Here is a 27521-nt window from a genome sequence, read left to right on the forward strand (position 1 = left end):
GGAGAGAGAGAGAGAGAGAGATTAGTATATATATATATATATATATATATATATATAGGCACAGTGATGGTTGGTTAAGAAGTTTGCTTCCCATCTATATGGCCTCAAGTTCAGTCCGACTACCTGGCATAGGACTTTTCTATTTTTCACTGTACTATTATTTAGCTACATTAACTCATCATCATCGTCCTTGTTTTAATGTCCATTTTTCCATATTTGAAAGAGTCAGATGGAATTTGTTAAGGTAGTTTTTTTTTTGCAGCTCAATGTCTTTCATGTTACTACTCTTCACCTGCCTGCAAGAAAGGTAATATTTCCATATGACCTGAGAAGTTTTTCAGGGAAGATGGAATCAAACATCACTTGTATGATGATAATGCATATTTACAGTCATGATGTCAAGACAAGGTTACACACAAACATATACACATTTATATATATAAAACACCTATTACACTCTAGGAGTGGTTGGCGTTAGGAAGGGCTACAGCTGTAGAAACCATGCCAAATCAGACTGGAACTTGGTGCAGCTCTCTGGTTCATCAGCTCCAGTCAAACTGTCTAACCCATGCCAGCATGGAGAGTGGACGTTAAATGGTGATGATAATGATATATGTACACACACACACATGATGGGCTTATTTTCAGTTTCCATCTACCAAACCCACTTAGAAGGCTTTGTTTGGCCTGGGGTTATAGAAGACATTTGCCCAAGGTTCTATGCTGTGGGACTGAACCCATGAGCATTCTGTTGGGAAGCAAGCTTCTCAACCACACAGCCACTCCTGCACCTAAGTATCATCATCATCATTGTTTAACATACGTCTTCCATGCCTAGCATGGGTGGGACGGTTCCACAAGAGCTGGCCAGGCCAAAGCCTGCACCAGACTTCTGTGACTGATTTGGCAAGACTTTTACAGCTGGATGCTCTTCCTAACACCAACCACTCAGCAGAGTGGACTAAGTGCTTTTTACATGGCACCAGCACAAGCAAGGTCAGTTTTGGCAAGGATTTTACAGCTGGATGCCTTACCGAACACCAACCACTTTACAGTGTGGACTGGGTGCTTTTAAGTGGCTTCTGCACTGACAGGGTCACCAAGTACTTGCAAGACAAAAAAAAACCTTTTGAAAGGGGAGGAGGTGATGCTTTATTTACTTATTTTATCCCTTTCACCACCTGACTTTAGTGGATTTTCTTCATTGTTTAATGGTTGTAACAAATAATAGCGTAGGAACAGCTATTGTACGAGTCTCTTTGTATGTATCTGCCCACACTTCCCTCTCATTGTAACTTGGTGACTAATTGAATAGTAAATGCTTTCATTCTTTCTTATATTTTTGTGAGAAACCACAACTCTCTAAGAACCAAAGATACCTCTATGTGGTTGCTCAACTTGCAAGAAATAGCAGCAAAATCTATCTCAAATCAGAATCTACTATCTTGGGGAATGGAAAGAAATAGTGGATTACAAAACCCAATAATATGCTGTATCTGAAAGAAAGACAGAATGGTCAGAGCTGAAATATTTTACATAATATGTCTGCTTGGTAAGAGCTGACCTGGGTTTAGATAACAGTCACTTCTCTCCTGACTAGGAGAATAGATTTGTATAATTTGGTGAGGACATATTGAAGGCAACACATCATCATCATCATTTAAATTTCACCTTTTCATGCTGGCATGGATCAGACTGAATTTGTCAAGACAGATTTTCTGTTTCAACAATTCAGATTTTTCTAGTCAGATACCCTTCCAGTTGCCAACCCTCACCTATTTCCAAGTAAGGTAATGTTTTCCCATAGCAGGAGATGTTTATCATGGGAAGACTGGAAATAAACAACCCTGCTTGTACGATAGTGACACTCCCTTACAACAATCACATGTCTAGACAATGATACATACACACACAATGGGCTTCTTTCAGTTTCTGTCTACCAAATCCACTTGGAAGGCTTTGGTTGGCCTGGTTCTATAGTAGAAGACACTTGCTCAAGGTGCTATGCAGAGGGACTGAATCTAAGACTAACTTGGTTGAGAAGCAAACTTCTTAATCACAAAGCACATTTGCACTTAATTATTATTCTGCAAAGAAAATAGGAATGCATATGAAGAAGAAAAAGCTCTTAGCCTGGTGAGGTCAACTTTTTGGATGAATGTTCCATTACAAACACAACTCAATGAAGTATCTTTTGTTTCAGTCATTAGACTGCAGCCATGCTGCTAGGGCATTGCATTGAAGGGTTTAGTTGAACAAATTGACCTCAGTACTTATTTTGCCAGTCACTTTTGCTGAACCACTAAGTTACAGGGACGTAAACAAAGCAACACTCATTAAGAGGTGGAGGAGAAATGCAAGCATGAAGACATACACACATATATATATATATGACTGTTTTACAGTTTCTGGCTACCAAATTCATTCACAAAGCTTTTGTCAGCCTGGAGTTATAGTTGAAGACATCTGCCCAAAGTGCCATGCAGTGGGACTGAACCTGAAACTACATGGCTGCAAAGTGAGCTTCTTAACTACACAGTCTGTCTGACTGTAAAAAAATGTACTGAAAAATTGGTCAGTTTAATGCTGTATTTCAATACTGCAAAGGGACTAAAGAAATATATCAAAGTCTATTTTAGTGATAGTTATTTAAACATTTTATAGAATCTCTGGAAAAAACAAAAAAAAAAAAAAAAGGAAATATTTTAGAATTTGTTTTCAAGAAAAATAACATATATACTTTATTTCCTTATTCGAGAAGAGACATAATTATTTTCAGACCTTTCATCAGACCTGATCTAAAGCTAAACCACTATCTACCATCCTAAACCAATTCATAAACTATATTTCATTTTCTATGTTATGGGTTATTTAGAATGTGATTTATGGCACTTGAACAGTATTAAGTCTGATACATACAAATTTCAAATCTATCAACATAACATGGACCTGAATCCTGAGTCTCAAATTTCTTAGAAAATATTTGAGGAATTTGCTTTAAAATTTTTATCAAGAATGCTTGCCAGAATACATCAAAGAATTAACAAGATGTGCTATAAAAATATTGCCTGAATTTTCTTGGTTTCCTGAAACTTTTGTCTTAACTCTTTCAAACTTTTAGAGAAATAATTTAATCCATTAGAATTTAAACCAGCCCAAATTTTCTACCTGTTTTATGTTACAAAAAGCCATATCTGGCCTCTCGTAACTAGCCTACAATAACTTTCTGAGAATAAACATTTACATCATTGAAATGTTGAAGCTACAAGATAATACATGAGTGGTTAAGCATTATTTATTGTTTAAAAATATTAAAACTGATCAAAATTCTTTTGATTGCTTTTATACATATCAATGGTAGACACATATACAGAATAATATATCATTTTTTTCTTGACATTTTAGTTGCCAGTCATATTATGCCTTTGGCTTTGCTTCTGAAACCATGACCATGATAGTAAACTATGAATTACTCATGTGTTAGGGATGGTCTATACTCACTAAACTGCGTTTTTCAGGCATACAAGTTGAATTTTTCAAACCAAAATTTATAGTGTTAAAAAAAAAAAAAGGTAGGTTGATTTATACACTAGGACAACTTTAGTGGACTAAACACTCCATGTGAAATGCCACAAGATTTGGAAAGAGAATGATGCTTGAATATTTACCCTTCAGGTCCACTATGGTGGCATACAGCAATAAATTTTAGTTGTCTGTTAATTCTCTTTATGTCTATGTTGTGTTCACATTGTTGTGTGATTATAATTGTAACTAAAGGAAAATATGCCATTCAACAATAGGCACAATGCCTGAAATTTTGGGTGAAGGGTCTAGTCGATTACACAGACCCCAGTTCATGAGTGGTACTTATTTCAAAACCCCAAGAGGATGAAAGCAAAGTTGACTCTGGTGGCATTTGAAAAAAGCCAGAAGAAATGCCACAAAACATTTGGTCCAGCACGGTAATGATTCTGCCAGCTCACCACCCTAATAATGGCAAATTTTGTTTTCAAATTTTAGCACAAGACCAGCAATTTTAGAGGAAGGATATGTCAATTACACTGACCCCAGTCTACAACTGGTACTTATTTTATTGACCCCCAAAAGGATGAAAGGCAAAGTCGACCTCAGTGGAATAATAAAAGCAAATATTAAAAATAAAATTTGAAAAGGGGTCCAGTCATACAATGAATAGAGGCTTAAACATTGATGGTTTGACTGAAAAATCTATCTTGACTTATATATAATGTTAAAAATGTAAACATAGTATATAATTTGTAACATTTGATGTGACAATTTTTTTTTCACTCTTTGCAATTGTTGTTGTCTTTAGTTCATTAATTATTATTAATGTAGCACAAAAACATTTTAAACTCAACAAATTATTAAAGTGGTGTCATACTTTTTAAGTATTTTTTCCCTTTCAGCCATAAAAATAATTTCCAGGAAAATACACAACATTATATTTTAGAAAATCAATGAAATATTTTATTATTGTAAGGTTCGAATGAAAAAAAAAAAAAAAAAAAGAAAAACTGACAAATATGTATTGAATATTTCTAAAATTAGAAACAATTTAATGTCACAAAATTACCTGTTTACAGATGATTTTCAACATTCTCTTTTTGAGTGTGTTTGGAATTGTTCTTGTTAATGTAATTACAAGACTTTAAAATTAACAAATGAATGAAAAATAATGCAGGTTTATTTTTCTGTGCATTTTGGTTCAAAGTTTTATTCCAAACCATACAAAATAGATGGTAAGTATGAGAAATACAATATTCATTTCAAATTTCGGCACAAGGCCAGCAATTTTGGGGGTGGGGATAAGTCAATTATATCGACCCTAGTGTTCAGTTGGTATTTAATCTATCGACCCTGAAAAGATGAAAGGCAAAGTTGACCTCAGCAGAAACTGAGCTCAGAAAGTAAAGACAGACGAAATGCCACTAAGCGTTTTGCTTGGTGTGACAACGATTCTGCTAGCTCGCTGCCTAAGATTTTTTAACATATTGCATTTTTTAAATGAGGAAAGTCTATCATTTGTATTTATTTAATTGTTTTACTGATCTTTAAGTTTGATAAATCCAGATGTACTTGAAAAGTACTTTTGATTGGCTTCCATCATCTTCTTCTCTGCTGCTTGTGGATTTACTATTTCCAAGCCCTAACAAAGAGAGAAATAAAATGTTTAGAAAAACAGGCAAAACAATAATTTGGATACAAAGAAAAAAGATAATGATTTTATAAATTAAACAAAGCAGTACTTGAGAAGACTTGCCCACCACAACAAAACTGAGATCCTAAAACTAAGGTGCCACATAAAAAGCATTGGTTGTGGGTGCTGGCACTATGTAAAAGGCACTGGTGCCACATAAAAAACACCCAGTGTACTCTGTCAAGTGGTTGGCATTAGGAAGGGGATCTGGCCATAGAAACCAAGCCAAAAATACATTATGGAACCTGTTGTGGCCTCTGGCCTTACCAGTTCCTGTCAAGCCATCCAACCCATGCCAGCATGGAAAATGGACGTTAAATGCTGCTGATGATGAAACAACAAAAATTATGGAAGTGTAGAAATTGAAAGTTGTGGTTTTCAATCTTCTTAAACATACATTAGTCCAGGAAGTGAACAATTCTGACAATGAAGTGAAGTTGGGCTTCAAGTTGTTCTTATTCCAATTCTATTTGCTTGTCCATTCATTTAATGTCTGTTTTTCCATGCTAGCATGAGTTGCATGGGTATTTGTTTGTGATAGGATTTCATGAAGGGATGCAATTTCTATAGTCAACCTTTTCCTGCTTTTATTCCACTGGTCTTTGAAAGCAGAGCTGACTGGTCATAATTTCAAAAAGCAATGTAAATATTATAACACTGTGTTGCTGAGATGGTGACAAGCAAAGCTGTTAAATGTCAACATTTGTATGTGCACTTACATCATCATCATCATCATCATCGTCGTTTAACGTCCGCTTTCCATGCTAGCATGGGTTGGACGATTTGACTGAGGACTGGTGGACCAGGAGGCGACACCAGGCTCCAATCTGATTTGGCAGAGTTTCTACAGCTGGACGCCCTTCCTAACGCCAACCACTCCGAGAGTGTAGTGGGTGCTTTTACGTGCCACCGGCATGAGGGCCAGTCAGGCGGTACTGGCGATGACCACACTCAAAATGGTGTATTTTACGTGCCACACACATATTTATATACACATGACAGTCTGCCATATAGTTTACATCCTTTAACTACACTCAGAGGCAGTGGTCAGCTCAAGGCTGTAGAAGTTCCACTGCATGGTACCTTCAGCAAGGCACCATGTAAGAGACGAAAAAGAAGGGTAAAAAAAGAGAAGGGGAGTGTGAGAAAGAGAATAAAAGGGGGAAAGAAATATAAATATAAAGTGTGAATGAATGCGAGATTTAATGACAGATCCTTATTTTAAAGGACGTGGAAAATTTGCATACTGGCTACAATTTAATATTTACCAGACTTCTTTGTATTGAATAAAAAAATAGGAGAAGAAACACTAAAACAGCTGAAACTCTTTCAATTGGCTAAACTTTGTACAACTAAAAAACAGAGCAATTATGTTATTTTATTACAGTAGTGAGGAATTCTAACTCTTCATGGATAATCAATAAAAAGAGAACAAAAAAAAAAAAAGCAACTCAGCAGCTGTATATTTCTAAATAGACAATTTACAACTAGTCAGTATATGGCATTGTTTGGATATGACATTGAATGTGACCTGGCCACATTCATTCACACACATAATCAGAACCAAAAGACAGACCAGTTCAGCAAATGGTAGGAAGAAGAAAATGAAGGGAAATGAGTCAGACAATTAGAATTAAATCGTTAGTTTACAACATCAAATTTCTCAATATCTACACAATTGCTTTACTGAAAAGGTGACAAGTACAGATTCTATGCATCCTTGTCTGCACATATGCATACATTTTCAATGTTTTAGCCGATAATTTAATCAGACTTATTCAAATAAGAGTGTACAAATACAGTCTTATTGTGCAAGTGGATTTATGATTTAAGACCTACGTATTAGAAGAAATTATTTCAATGCTTTGTTGTGTCTGGAGAGAGTCACTCTCTTTTAGTGCCTTATTTAACACACTCAACAGTAAAGTTTCTACTCATTTACTTATATATTTTTCCAAAAATTTTTCATTGCATCTTGCAACCTTTTCAATAGTCGTTGATTATGGAAACTTTACTGGTGAGTGTGTTACAAAATAAGGCACTAAAAGAGAATGACTCTCCCCAGACACAACAAAATATGTTTCAACACATGAACTCACATAAAGAATCTTGCAAACCAAATCCAAAAACGATTTCAATGAATTTTCCTCATAGTTTTATCAGTTGGACAGGTCAACAGTACATCTTCCCATATATATATATAGGTGAAAAGCGCTTTATTTAATATGTGACATTAATAAATATCTGTAAATGTACAAACATCCAGATTTCTGAGTACCTTAATTTTTTTCTATATAATTTCTGTACATCACCTCCAAACCTTCCAATATATATATATATATATATATATATATATATATATATATATATATAGATATATATATATATATATCATCATCATCATCATCATCGATTAACGTCCACTTTCCATGCTAGCATGGGTTGGACGATTTGACTGAGGACTGGTGAACCAGGTGGCTTAACCAGGCTCCAATCTGATTTGGCAGAGTTTCTACAGCTGGATGCCCTTCCTAATGCCAACCACTCCGAGAGTATATATATATATATATATATATATATATATATATATATATATATATATATATATATATATATATACAGATACACACACTCACACACCCATATGTATATTGGTTTCAAATTTTGGCAAAAGGCCAGCAATTTTAGGGAAGTAGGTAAGCTGATTACCTCAACCTCAGTGTACTTATTTTATCAACCCTGAAAGAATGAAAGGCAAAGACAATCTTGGCAGAATTTGAACTCAGAGTGTTAAGACAGCTGAAATGCCATTAAGTATGCGTCTGGTGCACTAACAATTCTGTCAGCTTGCCATCTTCTTCATATAAATAAGGGGGTTCTGACAAGTTCCTGGCTTTAAGGGTGTAGCGAAAGGCCTGGTTGGAGGCCCAACCTTATGAGTTCTTTTACAGGCTTAGAAAAACTGAAGGACCACTGCAATAAATGTGTGAATCTGAGAGGGAAATATGTTGAATAAAATTGTAATTAACTGATCCACCCATATTTTCTTTTACCCAAAGCCAGGAACTTTTCAGCCCCCACCTCTGTGTCTGTGTATATATATATTTATTGGTATCTCATCTTACCAGAAGCATCCAATTTTAGATCTAAATAATTCTTTCAATATCTTCCTCTGCTTACCTATGATTTTAATATCCAGTTTGCAACCTGAGCTCTTACACTAATCTTTCTTTCAAGATCTGTACAACGTGTGAGATGGCGAGCTGGCAGAAATGTTAGCGTCCCGGGCGAAATGCTGAGCGGTAATTCGTCTGTATTTATGTTCTGAGTTCAAATTCCACAGAAGTCGACTTTGCTTTTCATCTTTTCGGGGTTGATGAATTAAGTACCAGTTGCATACTGGGGTCGATGTAATCGACTGGCCCCTTCCCCCAAAATTTTGGGCCTTGTGCCTAGAGTAGAAAAGAACTGTATAATTTGTGTATCCTAATCACAGCAGATATGCTGTCATCATCGTCATCATCTCTATTTAATGTTTGCTTTCCATGCTGGCATGTGTTGGACTGTATTAATGGCTAGTTAAAGCTAGTACAAGTGAGATTCACTGCTGAAAATGACCTTGATTTGATGTACCTTAATTTCGTTACCACTTACCTGCAGAGGAGTGAAAGCCACACTGGATGCTGTTCCAGCTATTTGTCTTTTTACAGTTGTACTTCCTCCCCACACTTGGTTCTGTTTCTGAAGTTTTTGCTGCAGGAAAAAAAAAAAAAAAAAACAGAAAATAGCTCAATATATACATTAATTATAAAGAAGTATATGATACAACAATTATATTTTTTCCATCAATGTTAGCAATTAGTAGTGAGTTGGCTAAATCATAGTATGTCAGACAAAATGCTTTGCAATATTTATTATGGCTCTGAGGAGTCAAACTGGCAGAATCGTAAACACACTGGACAAAATGTTCAGTGACATTTCATCTGTCTTTATGTTCTGAGTTCAAATTCCACTGAGGGTGACTTTGCCTTTCATCCTTTTGGGGTCAATAAGATAATTTACCAGTTGAGCACTGGGGTTGATATAACTGACACACCCTTCCCCCAAATTACTGGCCTTGTGTCAAAATTTGAAACCAACATTTACTATGGCTGTGAGGTGGTAGAATCATTAGCAAGTCAGACAAAATGCTTAGCGGCATTTTGACTGTCTTTACGTTCTGAGTTCAAATGTTGCCAAAGTTGATTTTGCCTTTCATCCTTTAGGGGGTGATAAAATAAGTGCCAGTCAACCACTGGGGTCAATGTAATTGGCTAGCCCCACTCACCCAAAATTTCAGGCCTTGTGCCTTTAGTAGAAAGGAATATTTATTCTGGCTCTTTAAGGCGGTGAGCTGGCAGAATCATTAGCATGCTGGGCAAAATGTGTAGTGGCATTTCTTCCAGCTTTACATTCTGAGTTCAAATTCTGCCAAGGTTGACTTTGCTTTTCATCCTTTTGGAGTTGATAAAGTAAGTACAAGTCAGGGACTGGGGGGGGTTTTCGATGTAATTGACTTATCCCCTCCCTCTGAAATTGCTGGCCTTGTGCCAAAATTTAAAACCAATACTCTGGTTCTTTGCATTCTGAGTTCAAATCCTGCCAAAACCAGCTTCGTTTGCATTTTTCGGGGGGGGGGGGGGGGTGATAAAGCACCAGTTAGTTGGGATGCCTTGGGGGTATTTGTTTTAGTGCTTTGCTTTCTGAGTTCAAATCCCAGTAGACTACATGGATGCAGGACTTTATTACCTGGTTTAGTACCACCACCTGGTCTAACTTGGGTTAGATCTCCTGCTTGAGGTTACTGTCTGTCTGTCTTTACCTTCCTCCCACAATTTTCTCACCACACATGCATGTACAGTCTGGACCATTAAAAAATGCCATACCCATTTATCCTATAGATAGACTTAATATTCTTCAATTATTAGGCAGCAAACTGGCACAGTTGTCAATGCACCAGGAAAAATGCTAAGCAGCATTTTGCCTGTCTTTATGTTTTGAGTTCAAATTCTGATATGGTTGACTTTGGCTTTCATCCTTTTGGGGTCATTTAAATAGGTACCAGTTAAGCACTGGGGTTGATGTAATTGACCTCACCCCTTTCCTGAAAATTGCTGGACTTGTGCCAAAATTTGAAACCAATATTCTTCAATTATCTTAATATTGTAAAACCATCTTTTCTACTCGTACTACTACAATAATACTCTTTGCTCCTCAGAGATTTCTTACTGTATTCTAATTTCACCTAAACTGATTATTCCATTCCAATCTTTTTCTCCTGTTTATTACCTTTTCTATTCTAAGAGCCTAATCTAAGTACCTTGCACCAGCTCCTTTTCCCCCCATCTTTTCTGCCCATACCTACTATTCTGTAACAGCTCAAACTAAACATTAATCATATTAACCCTTTAGCATCTAAGCTGGCCGTATCCAGCCAAAATATTCAGCCCTGTTTTATCTTTAAACTGGCCCGATCTAGTCTCTCACACTGTTCCTACAATATTATTCTGAAAATAAACAACTATGCCATTGAAATATCAAAGCTACAAGGTAGTACATGACTAATTCAAATTAACATGAATAAACAAGCATTATATTTGACAGAGAAATCTGAATGTTAAAGGGTTAACCTAAGCCAGCTGTTGCTATTTTCTAATCCAGGAGAATTTGACTAAATCAGATACACAATTAGTCACAAGAATACTTTGAAAAAGGTATATTATAATTCTTAAGTTATAATATATTATAGCTCTTAAGTTATAATGTATTATAGCTCTTGAGCTTATAATATATTATATTAGCTAAAAATATATTACAGTTCTTTAGCTGTAATAGAACTTTGAATATGTTTATAGCAAGATAAAAATACATTTAAGTACATTTGCTTCTACAAATTTAGTAATGTAATTTTTCAACCATGTCCAAAAGATGGTGTACTTGGTTATCATAAAAAAAAAATGCAACATGGTGGAAATATAGATAAATAGAATGTGAGAGAAGGGGGAATGATAAAAAGTGAAGGAGAAAAAGGGTGAGAGGCTGATACAAAGACAGAGAGAGAGAGATAGAGAGAGAGAGATAGAGAGAGAGAGAGAGAGAGAGAATGAATTTGGAAGATTCTTACTTGAAGTGTTTTGGAGATTCTTGCTTTAGTTTTAGAATCCACGACAGGGCCCCTAACTCGACCTGATTTGGAGCGTTTGATATTTCCTAAGGAGAAGCCAAGATCTTCTTGGTAGGCATCTTCCTCAATCTAGAGAAATAAAAAGTAAAATTACAAAAAGCAAACGAATAAAATAACAGCAATTCAAGAGACTCGTTAATAGATAACATTAAAAAATGGTTAAAATGAACAATGACATAAACAGACATTTTTTTAACGAGACTGACTCACAAAATACATCTTTAATTTTCTACCTGTTTCAGTCATTGAACTGTGGCCATGCTGGAGCCCTGCCCTAAAGGGTTTTAGTTGAACAAATTGACCCCAGTGCATATTTTTTAAAGCCTAGTACTTTTTTTTATTGATCTCTTTTGCCAGACTGCTAAGTTACAGGGATGTAAACAAACCAACACCAACTGTTATGTAGTGTTGAGGAACAAACACAAGTACACACAGGTGTACATACATACATATATGTATATCATCATCATCATTTAATGTCCCTTTTTCCATGCTGGCATAGGTTGGATGGTTCGAGGAACAAATGAGCCAGAGGGCTCTTCCAAGTTCTATGTCTGTTTTGGCATGGTTTCTACAGTCGGATGTCCTTCCCAATATCTTACTGGGTGCTTTTTATATGACACCAGTACTGGTGAGGTGACCAAGTACCCGCAAGGTAAGACTCCTCAACTGAGTGGGGTATAAAATGGAGAAAGAAACTATAATAGGAGGGAGCAGGTGTCTTGTTGAATACATTGGTTTGTCCACCTGGAAGTGACAGAAAAAGAGAGAGAAAGATAAAAGAAAGAAATGTGAGGGCTGGGTACGATATGAATATGAGATAGAATAGGATAGTAGAGTGAAAATATTGTGACAGATGATTACGGATAGGGAATCAGTTAAACACAGAGTCCAGCTGTAGAAACTCTGCCAAATTTAGATTGGAGCCTGGTGTTGCCATCCAGTTTCACCAGTCCTCAGTCAAATCGTCCAACCCATGCTAGCATGGAAAGCGGACGTTAAACGATGATGATGATGATGATGATGATATCAGTTCAGTGTAGTGGGAAGTGAAGAAAATAGAAGATGAAAAGTGGGGGGGAAGCTTGACAGAGCCTCAGTTCTCCTGAGATGGATGGATATTTTAACACTTTATACATACGTACTCTTTTACTTGTTTCAGTCATTTGACTGCAGCCATGCTGGAGCACCGCCTTTAGTCAAGCAAATCGACCCCAGGACTTATTCTTTGGAAGCCTAGTACTTATTCTATCAGTCTCTTTTGCCGAACCGCTAATTTACGGGGACGTAAACACACCACCATCGGTTGTCAAGCAATGGTGGGGGGACAAACACAGACACGCAAACACACACACATACATATATATATATATATGACGGGCTTCTTTCAGTTTCCGTCTACTAAATCCACTCACAAGGCTTTGGTTGGCCCAAGGCTATAGTAGAAGACATTTGCCCAAGGTGCCATGCAGTGGGACTGAACTCGGAACCATGTGGTTCGTAAGCAAGCTACTTACCACACAGCCACTCCTGCACCTATATATATATATATATATATATATATATATATTTATATATATATATATATATATATATATATATATATATTTATATATATATATATATATATATATATATATATATATTTATATATATATATATATATATATATATATATATATTTATATATATATATATATATATATATATATATATATTTATATATATATATATATATATATATATATATATATATATATATATTTATATATATATATATATATATATATATATATATATATATATATATATTTATATATATATATATATATATATATATATATATATATATATTTATATATATATATATATATATATATATATATATATATATATATTTATATATATATATATATATATATATATATATTTATATATATATATATATATATATATATATTATATATATATGTGGAGGCACAATGGCCCAGTGGTTAGGGCAGCGGACTTGTGGTCGGAGGATTGCAGTTTCGATTCCCAGACTGGGCGTTGTGTGTATTTATTGAGCGAAAACACCTAAAAAGCTCCATGAGGCTCTGGCAAGGGGTGGTGGCGACCTCTGTTGTACACTTTCGCCTCAACTTTCTCTTACTCTTTCTTCCAATTTCTTGAGTAACGCTGCAATGGACTGGCGTCCTGTCCAGCTGGGGGGGGGACACATATGCCATAGAAACCGGGAAACCGGGCCCATGAGCCTGGCTAGGCTTTAAAAGGGCGCATAAAAAAAAAAATATATATGATGCATTTATGACAGGTTTTCTTGCAGTTTTCATCTACCAAATCCACTCACAAAGATTTGGTTGGCTTAAAGTTTTGCCCATGGTGCCACACAATAGGAACAAACCAGGATCCACGTGGTTGGGAAGCAAACTTTTTACACACACTCATGCTTCTACTTATTAGCAATAAACAGCACTAAAATAAGTGTGCAGTAAAGAGTAAGAATAAAGTTTCAAGTGGAGTTAAGTATGCTCCCAGTTAAAGCTATTCGCTTCCATCTCAATTCACTATGTCAAGCCTCTTGACAATAGAGGAAGAACAGAACAATGACTGTCTATAATTCTTAAGCTTTCAATGTATCTGGAGATCACAAGGAACCATTCTGGTGTATCATGCATCAAATACTATGGAAACTATAATGTATGAATAACTAACCAGCATTATAACAATAGCAAGCTGTATCATCAGCCATAGTCTATTTTGAATGCCATTATTTTCATAAATAAAAAGTTAGTGATAAAAAGAATAAAACAAAAAAACATTAAGTAATTTTAATTAACGTAGAAATTGTCACTGCCATTGGCATCATAATCATGTGTTTCCATCATAGAAAGCTTTGACTTCAGGTCTTCTTGCATTGCTCAGCACAAAGTGCAGCAGCTTTCTTCACTGAGTTTAGTTGGCTACTACTCTTGTACAGTGGAGGCGCAATGGCCCAGTGGTTAGGGCAGCAGACTTGCAGTCATAGGATCGCGGTTTCGATTCCCAGACCGGGCGTTGTGAGTGTTTATTGAGCGAAAACACCTAAAAGCTCCACGAGGCTCCAGCAGGGGATGGTGGCGAACCCTGCTGTACTCTTTCACCACAACTTTCTCACTTTTTCTTCCTGTTTCTGTTGTACCTGTATTTCAAAGGGCCAGCCTTGTCACACTGTGTCACGCTGAATATCCCCGAGAACTACGTTAAGGGTACACGTGTCTGTGGAGTGCTCAGCCACTTGCACGTTAATTTCACGAGCAGGCTGTTCCGTTGATCGGATCAACTGGGACCCTCGACATCGTAAGCGACGGAGTGCCAACAACAACAACAACTCTTGTACATCCATTCTATGCAATGCTGACTATTTTCAGGTCATCTTGAAATGTCTGTTGCCAAATGGCCTGTCCTTTTTATGCTTGCTGACAGGTGGCACTCAAGAATCGAGTACATTTGCAACATACATTTCCTTTTTCCTTGAATCTGTGTCATATTGTCTCATCTATAAGGCAACATGATACAGAATCAAGGGAAAGGCTTGTTATCAGGCCTTAAATAACCTCATCACTTCTTTCTATGTCTTACTTGGTCTAATTCTAGTATGCCAAACTTCCACTGTCAACCCAGAGCACTTTTCAGCTACCGAGTATCTCATTTAATTGTATTACATATTCAATACAAGTTCAATTGCCTCTTCCTGACCTTGAACTTTTTCAGCAGCTCTCTGACTAGATACAATCACATGAGTTACTAAATCTATTACTTTATGCCAATACAGTCAGGATTTGGATTGGAATCTAATTTCAAATGCTTAGGAAAGAATATTTTTTTGTTTTTATTTGTAGGGTCTGGAGGAAAGAGTAGGCCTTGTGGCCTCTGCAAGTACTCTGAAACCGGTGAGATTGATGCCAAGTTAACACCTGTGAGGAAAACGTGAGCAGGGAGATTACAGACAACCATGTTCCGGGGATGAAGAACTGAGCATAGTTGTTAGTGTGAGGCCTGGCTGGAGTGAAGGGAGAGGAGGTTTGAACATGGTAAATTTAATGCAAGGAGGTGAAATGACTGGGTGGAGAGTGCCTGAATGGCAGAGATGTGAGATCCACCAGTCTTGAAGAACAGAGACTATTTTAGTAGCCGTAGAATATCTGATGATGATATTGGTTACGGGAGCCAGGTCAAGCGGCCCTGGCACTGACCACATTCAGATGGTGCTTTTTACATGCCACCAGCACAGTAGCCAGTCAGGCGGACTTGGCATTAATAACGTTCGGTGCTTTTTTTTGACATGTACAATTAATAAACTTAACTTAATGTAAGGTAAATTAAAAACTTCCATTAAAACCTGTATTGACAGAGGATGTTAGTAAAGAAATGATGAGAAGCAGAATATAAGTACTGAATGTGAAAAACCTGCTTCGTTCATACAATATCCATTGTTTCTCCAAACTTGCCAAAACTGTATATCAATCAGCCTCACTGAGACCAATAAGGTGCACAATCTTTTTACCTTCCAGCATCCCTGCTTCATAATGATTTGTAATATCCTTCTTCCCCAGAATTACACTCCTTTAGAGATCTTTTTCTATCAATACTTTCACCACTGACCATTTCAATAGTCCAAATGGCATTGAAATCTCTTAATCTGGGATTTGCTCCTGAATTTAGATGTGTCTATAATTTATTACAAGTACTGCTTCTATCAAGGCTATCACACACACACACACACACAATAAATAAATAAATAAACAATGGAAAACAAGAAAAGAATGATTAAATTATGAGTTGACCATAACACCACTTAAAAATAATACAATGCAAAAGTACTATATGAAACTAACTTCACCAAAATTCATTCTGTTACCAAGCTTCCTTATCTCTGTTAGTCCAAGACGCTCTTTCATTTTTCTTGCTCTGTAAAATAAATATGTAAAACATTTGATAACAATACAGGGAAAGAGAAAATGGTTTCAGTTAGAAGACAGAGTGTAAGATTGAAGAATTTATAATTCAGTCTTTAAACGGACAAATTAACATGCTTTTCAGAATTTGTTTGACTTTAGTTTTCTTTATAATTTAATTTTAAAATATTGTTTTACATTCACTTTTTAATAATAATATCAGCATGGTAATGGCAATTTATGTTTTTCTATATTCATATTTTGCAAGAGAACTGGTGGAGTTAGTGGTCTTGTAACAAGATGGTCTTCCAACTGTAAACTACACAACCAGTTGGAATCTTTTTCTTTTACCTCTTTGAATGCTTTTAACCCTCTAGTTCTTAAACCAGTCATATCCAGCTGAAAATATTCTACCTGTTCCATATCAAAACTGGCCACATCTAGCCTTCCACACGTACCTGACAATGTCATACAAACCATAAACAATCACATCATTGAAATCTCAAAGATATGAGATAATGAATGATTAATTTAAAACAAAGTGAGTGAAAATGTGTTACTTGTAACAGAGTAATCTGAATGCTAAAAGGTTAATCTCTGGACTGCAGCCATGCTGGGACAGTCATCATCATCATCGTTTAACGTCTGCTTTCTATGCTGGTATGGGTTGGACGGTTTGACTGAGCCAGATGGCTGCACCATCTGATCTGACAGAGTTTCTACAGCTGGATGCCCTTCCTAATGCCAACCACTCCAAGAGTGTAGTGGGTGCTTTTACGTGACACTGGCACGAGGGCCAGTCAGGTGGTACTGGCAACAGCCACGCTCAATGGGTTTTTTTTTTTTTACGTGCCACCTGCACAGCAGCCAGTCCAGCAGCACTGGCAACGACCTTTTTGTATTCATGTTTTCAATTCAAGATACAATATGAACTAAGTGTTTCTTACATCAATTATGATACTATGGGTAGAGAGGAAGGCAAGTTGAGACGTTCAAACCTTTTCCAAGGACAATAGTGATGTAGCTTAAATAATATGAACCCTGCCTGCCAAATACTGAGACAGTTATAGTTCACTTGGCTGTTGACTTCTTTTACAACAGAGTAGAAAATAACAGACAAAATATAATTTTTATAATAATGTTTGACACAATACATCAGAAATACAGGTACTGAACCTCTTATCTGGAATCCAGAAATCTGGATATTTTTGAAACTGGTTAGCTTTGAATTTTGTGGGCTGTAGTAATTCACCTATATATTATACGTGGTATTGTATTCTATATTTTAAGAGTTTTAAGAATTTTAAGAGGCTTAATAAAGATCAAACAAACTCTGCTTTAGAAATGTATTAATTTGTATGCTATACAATTTTGTTATTTACTTTACGTTGTTTATTTTATATTTTCGGTATATATTTAGCCTGTGACCAGAAATTCAGACCACCTCTGGTTTCAAGGCTGCCGGATAAGAGGTTCAGTACCTTTATTGAGACACAGAACAAATGACAAAACATCTTATGGCATTTGGTTATGTCCCTTTGTGCTTTGGATGATATCTCACTCATAGCATCCGATCAATTTTAAGATTTCAAGCAACTTCCCTCAATTTTTATAATGGTATCATCCATAAATCATAACTACCTTCATATAAATTGTCAAATCTTTTATGTTAAGTATAGTAACATACAGTAGTAATTAACAAGCTCGACCATGGCTTTCACTGCGTCATTTTGAAATGTGTACATATTTATTTTAGGCAGACCACATACTGATTTAAAGCTTTAGTGTTCAGTTTTACTCTGTCAAATGCTAAACTCAGTGGTGGCTCGTAGATAAAATTAGTTGGAGTGCTGCTTCAGAAAATTTTTAGCCTTTGTTTTAATACTGTGTAAAAGGAAACAAACAGATAAAAAGAAAATTCACACATAAACTTGAATGGTTTGCATTTTAGTCACTGCCAGGTAGTGTGTTTAATTTGTACACTGAACGCCACCATGAATTACCCCTTGTTTTTCAAAAATCCCCACTAAATCACAAAATAAGGTGGTGGGGAAATATGCCCTATTTTCCAAATCCTGGCAGCAACACTGAAGCTGGAAGTAGGATAATAATCTAATTCTACATTTTATCACATTCAAGAATATAAACAGGTTTTTAAGCACAACACACATGGAATCAAAAAGAAACACTACCTTCCACCCAGCACTGTCATTCACGCAGTGCTCTCTCTCCCTTGTGTGAAGCTTCCTATCTCGGACATGTGAGCATGCGCACAACAGCCAAACACCGTGTCACTGGAACTGTGAAGCGCAGTTCTATACAGGGATTTTTGTATTTTTCTCATAAACTAGGAGATGGCTACTGACATTAAGCTTAAGAATTGTATAATGTACAAGTATAAAGAAAGAATTAAAGAAAACAAGGACGCATTATATTGAATGTTATCAACAATATCGAGTGGAAATAGTGGGTGCTGCAGTTCCTATACACGAGCTGCCACTGGTAATACTTATTTATTCAGTGTTTTGAATTAATTATGCATTATCTTATAGCTTTGAGATTTTAATGATGCAATTGTTCATTTTTAGAACAACATTGTAGGGTAGAGGTGGGAGGCCAGATCTGACCAGTTAGAACATAAAAGCAGGTAGAGTATTTGGGCTTGATATGGAGGATTTGTATGCTGAAGGGTTAAAACCTTGGTCACGTGGCACTTGCAAATATTTCCACTTCTTTATCTTGAATCTTGGCATGAAAATCAAATATGGTACTCCTGGTTTTAAGAAGATATTTGCAAATTTAAATGGAAACCTTTTGGCTTCCACAGTATATAAATGTGAATTGATTAGTATAAATGATGACGAGTGCAGTTAGCAACCACAGAGATTTTCATAGAATTTTACAGATATTAACTCAATTCTTTAATTAAATCTATTTCAAATTTGAAAGTAGGAATTACACTTCAAAGGGATTATCAATTTTCCTTCTTAATCACCCTGCCCAGATTCCCACAAAATTGTTGTATGTATGTAAATGTTTTTTACCTGCGACCACCACGTTTCTTGCGAGGGGGATCAATGGGTGCCGGTAATGGCTTGACATGTTTATATTTGTGAGGTTCCATCAACTTGTCTAATTTGTGCTCAATTTCTGCTTTGAGAGTTTCTCCAACATGACCATCTTGACTTTCATGGAAGCTATCAACACGTGCAGCCAAAGTACTTTTGGCAGCAACAAACTTAGCTGCAGTTTTTCTTAAATCCTAGTGAAAGAAATCGAATTTTTTAAAATGAATGTATCAATTTGAAGATTTAGTAAATGAAAAAGAATATCAAACCACTGTGACATTTCTTTGTTCTTTATATACAACATCATCATTTAACATCTGTTTTACCATGCTGGCATGGGTTGGATGGTTTGACAGGAGCTGGCAAGACCAAATTCCATAGTCTGTTTTGGAATGGTTTCTATAGCTGAATGCCCTTTTTAATGCCAATCACTTTACAGAGTGTACTGGGTGCCTTTTACATAACATCAATACTTTTTATGTGGCACCATTATTGTGCTTTTTACTTGGCACCATCAGCAGTGCTTCTTTTTATGTGGCACTAACAGCAGTGCTTTTTATGTGGCACCAACACCAGGGCTTTTTTATGTGGTACCAGAATCAGTGTTTCTTATGTGGCACCATTATCAGTGTTTTTTACGTGACACCATCACCAGTACTTTTTACATGGCACCAGCACCATCTTAATTTGTGTATCAAATAAGAAGATTTTATGAAAATTCAAAAGGAAACTTACTAGTGGTGTTTTGGTGCAAATTTCACATTGATAAATAAAGCCTGTATGAGGCATTATAGCAGCAGTGGAGAAACCAGAGAGAGTTTTTTTCTGTGCACCAAGAACTAAGAGATTACAGGCTGGCATTTTTGAGAGGTTCGTTAAGCCACCAGCAACACCTGTAAAATGTAAAAATTTAAAAGCTTAAGAAATTAAATGTTTAATTGAAATATTTTAACAGTGTTATCTGAAAAGAAACATGTTTCTAATGTGGTAGAGTGACAAGAAAAATACCAGAGGCATTATTGTAAAAGAATGTATTTTGTACAATAAATTTCTGATTTTGGAGTTTGTGCTTATATTAGAAAGATTTAAACAAACAATTATGGAATCTAATGACTATTTAATAGTTCTTAACGTTTTTACTATCAACATGTCTAGACTGTCCCTGGCTCTATGATATGAATTTCCTATTACTGCAGAAACCAGTTATATCAACTGAAAATTTCATTACATTGAATAGCAGAAAACAGTTTTATATACCAAGCTATCTTTTGTTGAGGAATGTCATGTTTGAAATTATTTTTTACTCTTTTACTTGTTTCAGTCATTTGACTGTGGCCATGCTGGAGCACTGCCTTCAGTTGAGCAAATCGACCCCAGGACTTATTCTTTGTAAGCCTAGTACTTATTCTATCGGTCTCTTTTGCCAAACCACTAAGTTACGGGGGTTGTAAACACACCAGCATTGGTTGTCAAGCGATGTTGGGGGGACAAACACAGACACACATATATACAACGGGCTTCTTTCTGTTTCCGCCTACCAAATCCACTCACAAGGCTTTGGTCGGCCCAAGGATACAGTAGAAGACACTTGCCTAAGGTGCCACGCAGTGGGACTGAACCCGGAACCATGTGGTTGGTAAGCAAGCTACTTACCACACAGCCACCTCAAATTTATTTAGGCAATGTAACTTGCAGAAAATACCAATACTATTTTTTGATAGATATTTGACATCTTTACTGGAATAACCATGAAATTTAATTTCACAGTAAAATGGTTAAAGTGATCTAAATTAGAACCTTCCATTAAAATTACATGTTAATTTATATTCCAAACACCAGCATAATAACAACAGAGATTTTGATAATTTTTTTATTATTTTCAAAATTAATTGAAAAAACAAGCAGTGTATCAACATAAATATGGTAATGAATGGGATAAATTCAGTTTTCAATTTTCCTAAGAAATATTGAAAAATTGTATAAATGAATCAACAGAATCAAATTAGGATCAAATTTCAATAAAAAGAACCAAGCAGTAGTGAAATCACTACACAGGAAAAGAGACAAAAAATTCATTCTCATTGTCACAACTTTTCCTGTTGGCATGGATCAGATGAAACATTTTGAGGCAAATTTTCAACAACTGGAGACTCTTCCTGTCAATCTCTGAACTCTTTGCAATTAAAGTAATATTTCCCTTAGTCCTTGAAATAATGACTAGCTCAAAGGCTAGACATGTTTTCTGGACAGATTGCAAACAATGGTACTATGTATGGTGACCACACTCATGCACACATCCAAATTTATGGATACATGACAAACCTTTTAAATTTTCCATCTAACAATTCCACTTACAAGGCATTGGTCAACCTGAAACCATAGTAGATGACATGCTTACAGTGTCATGCAATGGAACTGAACCCTACACCATGTAGTTGCAAAGTGAAATCTTCAACTAAACAAGTGACTTCAAATTTCAGTACATATAAACAATCATGTCCCAGGTAGGTCGTTTGGTTTAGTTATTTGCAGGTACTTTTAAAGAAAGTTGGTTGCTTAACTTGTGCCAATTAATCATTACATAGTTATTGTTGTTGCTTAGACCCAGGTCTGCCTTGATTGTGCAGACCAAGGCATTCCAGCCATAACAATTCTCTTGTTTTTAGGCAGTTTATCTTGATCAGCATTATCTGTGTCTTATCATTATTTAAGAAAAAAAGGATGTGATATGAGAAAGAAATGGCTACTTTTTCTAGCAGATTGTGCAACCACATAGAGGCTCTCTCAATAGACTGACAAAGACACAAAAGTATAGGTTTATATGATGGTATACAAAGCACCATAGTTTATTCCATGTGATGTCTAATACAAAAGAGGCTGACTGAGCTTACAGCCTGAATAGACTCTAATACAGTAGAAATGTTTAAAGGTGAGATGTAATTCATTAAGTTCAAGTTTTCCAAATAAATGGAAAAACAAAAGAAAGATTTTCATAGTTTGAGAGAAAGAAAACTGTGTTTTCAGTAGTGTATTAATTTTTTGAGTTCAAAAACTGCCAAAGTCAACTTTGCCTTTCATCCTTTTGGGGGCTACAAAAGTACCAGCTAAGCATTAGGTTTGATGCTATTGACCACCCACTTGAAACGTTTCAGGCCTTGGGCCAAAAGTAGAAGAATCATTTAGATCAGGAAAGAAAGACAGTGCCATATCATTTGCAAGTCTTCCCAGACTGTTAAGGTTATCTACTTGCAGAAATTGCAAAATGAAAAGAAAAATTCTTACCCATCAATTTAGCAGCTATTGAGGCACCTACAATTGTAGAGATGTTGGGTGCAATAAAGCTCATCCGAGACTCTACATAGTGGAAAATACGCTGTTTGTAGTCATTCAAGTCAATAGCCTAGCAGATAAAAAGTTAAAAAAAAAAAATATTCAAACCTCATATTTGTAAGTATCACAAAAAACTGACAATGAGACAAAAAATATCACTTAAACTACATACACAACAAACAAATTACATGTAAATAATTACACAAAATAATCATCATCATTATCGTTGTTTTAACGATTGTTTTTCAATGCTTGAATGCGACTGAGTTTGTCGAGACAAATTTTCTACAGCCAAATGCATTTCCAGGCCCTAACCCTCACCCGTTTCCAAGTAAGGTAATATTTACCCCATGACCAGACATGTTTTCACAGAGTAATGAAAATGAATGACACTGCTTGTATAATAATGACTATCATTTACAACTATCTTGCGATGTCAAGGCAAGGAGACACAAACACATATATATACATGTATGGCAGGCTTCTTTCAGTTTCTGTTTAAGAAATTCACTCACTACGATTTGGTGATAGTAGAAGACACTTGTCAAAGGTGCTACAAGTTGGACTGAACTTGAACCTATGTGGTTCGGAAGCAAACTTCTTAACCACACAGCCACTCTATAAATGAGATACTGATGAGAATAGTTTTATGGTACAGTAGCATTTTGCAGAATTTAAAATTAAGCAAAGTATAGTGCTCAGAGTGCTTCCAACAATTTTATACATCAAATGGATAAAAAAAAAAGACAATAAAAGTTAGGCTTACAGATTCTAATTTACATAACCCAGTTGTCCAATAAGACAATGGAATAGTACATATAAAGTGTTGATTAAGTATTAAGTATAATAGTTTAAGTAGCAGGTGTAAGTTCAATTCCTCGCTCAGTCAAGGATAAAGCATCTTTCTTGAGCCCTATAGACTCATAAGAGTCAGTTTCCAGGTTTCTGTGGTATACATACATCTACCCACTCGTTTTTGCCAACTGAGTGGGCTGGAGTAATGTGACATGAAGTGTTTTACTCAAGAACACAATGCAATGCCCAGTCCAGGAATTGAAAGCACAATGTTATGATCATGAATCCAACAACCTTATCACAGGGCACATACCTTCACGAACATTATATACTCTGGTTTAAGTGGAATGAGCAAGAGACATCATAGATTGGACAGCAACTAATAGAAGAATGGACAATGGAAAGTGGGGTTAGATTTAATAGAGTTCAGTTTGAAATTCTAAGAATGCTACTGTACATACCAAGCACCTGAAGAAGTCTGAAGAATATAACAGCTGAACAGCTGTGGCTATAACAACCAAGATGAAGATAACCTCACGCTCCTGGCTTATTTTCATATGAACAGTGTGATTTTTTCCTTGGCTCTTGTTATGATAACAGATTGCAACACTGCAGTATACCCAGAATGTTTAATGTAAAAAATCTTCTTAGGAAAATCATTTGAATATCAGTCAACTATAGTAATAATCATTCTTTAGTGGATGCAGATCTAAAATATTTATTATGACTATTAATTATATGATACAACATAGTTATAGTTATATGATGTGACATAGTCATAATTATATGATACATCATAGAAATAATGCCATAATAATAATAATCAAAAAATCTATTTCATTGAAATAATAGAAAGAAATTAACTGGTTTACCATGTCACATGCTTCAATGACACGATCCATTTCTTCAACTGTTAATTCTGTCCTGCAATGAGACAGAGAGAGAGAAAGTGGGTAAAAAAAAAAAAAAAGATAAACTGTTTGCAAACATGAAAGGGTTAATAAGAATAATCTTAAAACCAAGGTGAATGAGTTGTTTCTAATCTTTTACTAGAATTTGGCACAGAACCAATATTTGCCTTGAGGATGACTGAATCATCATTATAGATGACTGACTCAGCCCAATCACACTAGTTTTTTTTATTGATTAGTGAAATGAATAACCAATGTCAACATTTGCAGATCGAAGAGAGAGAGGAAAGAAACTGTACATCATTTTAGCTTGGTGTCTTACTACTTCTACCAACTTGCCACAATTTGATAATCTGTAAAATAGCTATCAGCTGGGATAGCCTTGAAATTAAAAGTTTATAATTTTTTCCTTGAGAGAGAGAGAGAGAGAGAGAGAGAGAGAGAAAGAGAGAGAGAGAGAGAGAGAGAGAGAGAGAGAGAGAGAGAGAGAGAAAGAGAGAGAGATAGAAAGAGAGAGAGAGAGAAAGAGAGAGAGAGAGAAAGAGAGAGAGAGAGAGAGAGAGAGAGAGAAAGAGAGAGAAAGAGAGAGAAAGAGAGAGATATGAAATGTTGGTCTCCGTTGGTGTTTCTGTTTGTCTATATGGAACTACTATAATACAAAAATGGTTCAATGCTTTGAAAGATAGCATTTTAACTCTGTTCAAAAAGATTAAATTTGATAGAATATCATCATCATTATTATTGTCATTTCAAGGCCATTTTCTATGTTGGCATGGGTTAGAAGCTTTGACATGATCTGAACCAGTTCTTATTTGGAGTTTCTGCCCTCATAGAATGGTTAGTGAGAGCTGTGCGAGCCATGTACAGAGATGCTGCCAGTAAGGTGAGGGTTGGAAATGAGTACAGCAATGAATTCCGGGTAGAGGTAGGGGTCCACCAAGGTTCCGTCCTCAGCCCCCTCTTATTTATCATAGTCCTCCAGGCAATCACAGAGGAGTTCAAGACAGGTTGCCCCTGGGAGCTCCTCTATGCTGATGACCTTGCCCTAATTGCGGAGTCACTATCAGAACTAGAGGAGAAGTTTCAGGTGTGGAAGCAAGGTCTAGAATTGAAGGGCCTTAGAGTCAACCTAGCTAAAACCAAAATCCTAATAAGTAGGAAGGTAGATAAAACACAAACCCCTTCAGGTTGATGGCCCGGCTCAGTATGTAGAAAAGGAGTAGGTAGTAACTCTATAAGATGTACCCGGTGCAAGCTATGGACACATAAGAGGTGCAGCAACATCAAAGGCAGGTTAACTAGCAAGTTAGTTTTTGTTTGTGGCAGATGTTCAGGTGCAATAAAGACTGTAAACAAACAGGAAACAACTTCTATCTCATTCCAGGGTGAAAAACTAGAGGTAGTCGATAGCTTCCGCTATCTGGGCGACCAAGTTAGTAGTGGGGGTGGGTGCGCTGAAAGTGTAGCTGCTAGAATAAGAATAGCCTGGGCAAAGTTTAGAGAGCTCTTACCCCTGCTGGCGACAAAGGGACTCTCACTCAGAGTAAAAGGCAGACTGTATGACGCATGCGTATGAACAGCCATGCTACATGGCAGTGAAACATGGGCTGTAACTGCTGAGGACATACGTAAGCTCGCAAGGAATGAAGCCAGTATGCTCCGTTGGATGTGTAATGTCAATGTGAATACCCGTCAGAGTGTAAGTATCTTGAGAGAAAAGCTGAACATTAGAAGCATCAGTTGTGGCGTGCAAGAGAGACGATTGCGCTGGTATGGACATGTGGTGAGAATGGATGAGGATAGCTGCGTGAAAAAGTGCCACACCCTAACAGTTGAGGGAACCCGTGGAAGAGGTAGGCCCAGGAAGACCTGGGCTGAGGTGGTGAGGCAAGACCTTCGTACATTGGGCCTCACCGAGGCGATGACTACTGACCGAGACCTTTGGAAATGTGCTGTGCGTGAGAAGACCCGGCAAGCCAAGTAAGATCGTTGCCAGTGCCCCTGGACTGGTTCTTGTGCGGGTGGCACATGAGATGCACCATTTTGAGCGTGGCCGTTGCCAGTACCGCCTGACTGGCTCCCGTAGGATTTTCGAGCGAGATCGTTGCCAGTGCCCCTGGACTGGCTTGTGCGGGTGGCACATAAAAGACACCATTTCGAGCGTGGCCGTTTTCGTGCGGGTGACACGTAAAAGCACCCACTACACTCTCTGAGTGGTTGGCGTTAGGAAGGGCATCCAGCTGTAGAAACTCTGCCAAATTAGACTGGAGCCTGGTGTTGCCATCCGGTTTCACCAGTCCTCAGTCAAATCGTCCAACCCATGCTAGCATGGAAAGCGGACGTTAAACGATGATGATGATGATAGATAGGTTGGAGGAACACATCTCAGTTTTGGCTTGGTTTCTGCAGTAGAGCGAACTGGGTGAATTATATTGTGGCATCAGCACCAGAGAGGTTTCTTGCTCTCAGCAATACTAAAGAGACCTCTTGATCCTAAGAAATGTACCCTATACATCCTGTAGAGTGGTTGACAAATGATTGAAACAAGTAAAAGATAAAGATAACAGTGATATTCTTATATAATGAGAACACAAGAATGAAGAACCTCTTTATTAGTTATATTAGTTTTGTTTATCTACTTCTGCAAAAATAATGATAAATAATAATGATGATTTGTACTGAAGAATCAGTTATTACCCTTGTGTTGTAGAAGATGTTACACTAACAACCATCAATGTGGCAGGGGTTAAAATTTCTTGTAACACTTCATTGCTTTTTGATTTCTCCAGAATGTTGTTTCCCAATTCCTGCAAAAGACATACAAATCTATTTAAAAATGCCACTGACAGTAACAAATAACATATATTTCAATTGTTTTACTTATAAGAAGTTTACGCTAGAAGATATATGCAATGTGCTGTTTTTATTATTCCCATCTACAATTCAATAGAAAGAACACTAATAATTTCCATAATTTCTTGAAGATTTTTATCTAGATTACAAAGAACTAATTATACAAAATATGTATCTTATCTTCTA

General features: G+C 36.4%; 1 protein-coding gene across 3 annotated transcripts in view; it reads right to left on the reverse strand.

The window, feature by feature from the left end:
• Positions 1–4547: 4547 nt before the first annotated feature.
• Positions 4548–27521, reverse strand: part of LOC106872744 (U4/U6 small nuclear ribonucleoprotein Prp31) — a 32355-nt gene continuing 9381 nt past the window's right edge. For all 3 annotated transcript variants that reach the window (XM_014919832.3, XM_089342218.1, XM_089342228.1), the window contains 9 exons: positions 27180–27289; positions 24444–24495; positions 22729–22846; positions 20182–20339; positions 19423–19640; positions 16319–16391; positions 11382–11510; positions 8873–8971; positions 4548–5167 (listed from right to left, as the gene is read on the reverse strand). In XM_014919832.3, coding sequence (XP_014775318.1) covers positions 5063–5167; positions 8873–8971; positions 11382–11510; positions 16319–16391; positions 19423–19640; positions 20182–20339; positions 22729–22846; positions 24444–24495; positions 27180–27289 — 1062 coding nt within the window. In that variant the 3' untranslated portion in view covers positions 4548–5062. The remainder of the gene's footprint in view (positions 5168–8872; positions 8972–11381; positions 11511–16318; positions 16392–19422; positions 19641–20181; positions 20340–22728; positions 22847–24443; positions 24496–27179; positions 27290–27521) is intronic.

The sequence above is a fragment of the Octopus bimaculoides genome, chromosome 2, assembly GCF_046866305.1.
Source record: "Octopus bimaculoides isolate indiv1 chromosome 2, ASM4686630v1, whole genome shotgun sequence".
Lineage (NCBI taxonomy): Eukaryota > Metazoa > Mollusca > Cephalopoda > Octopoda > Octopodidae > Octopus > Octopus bimaculoides.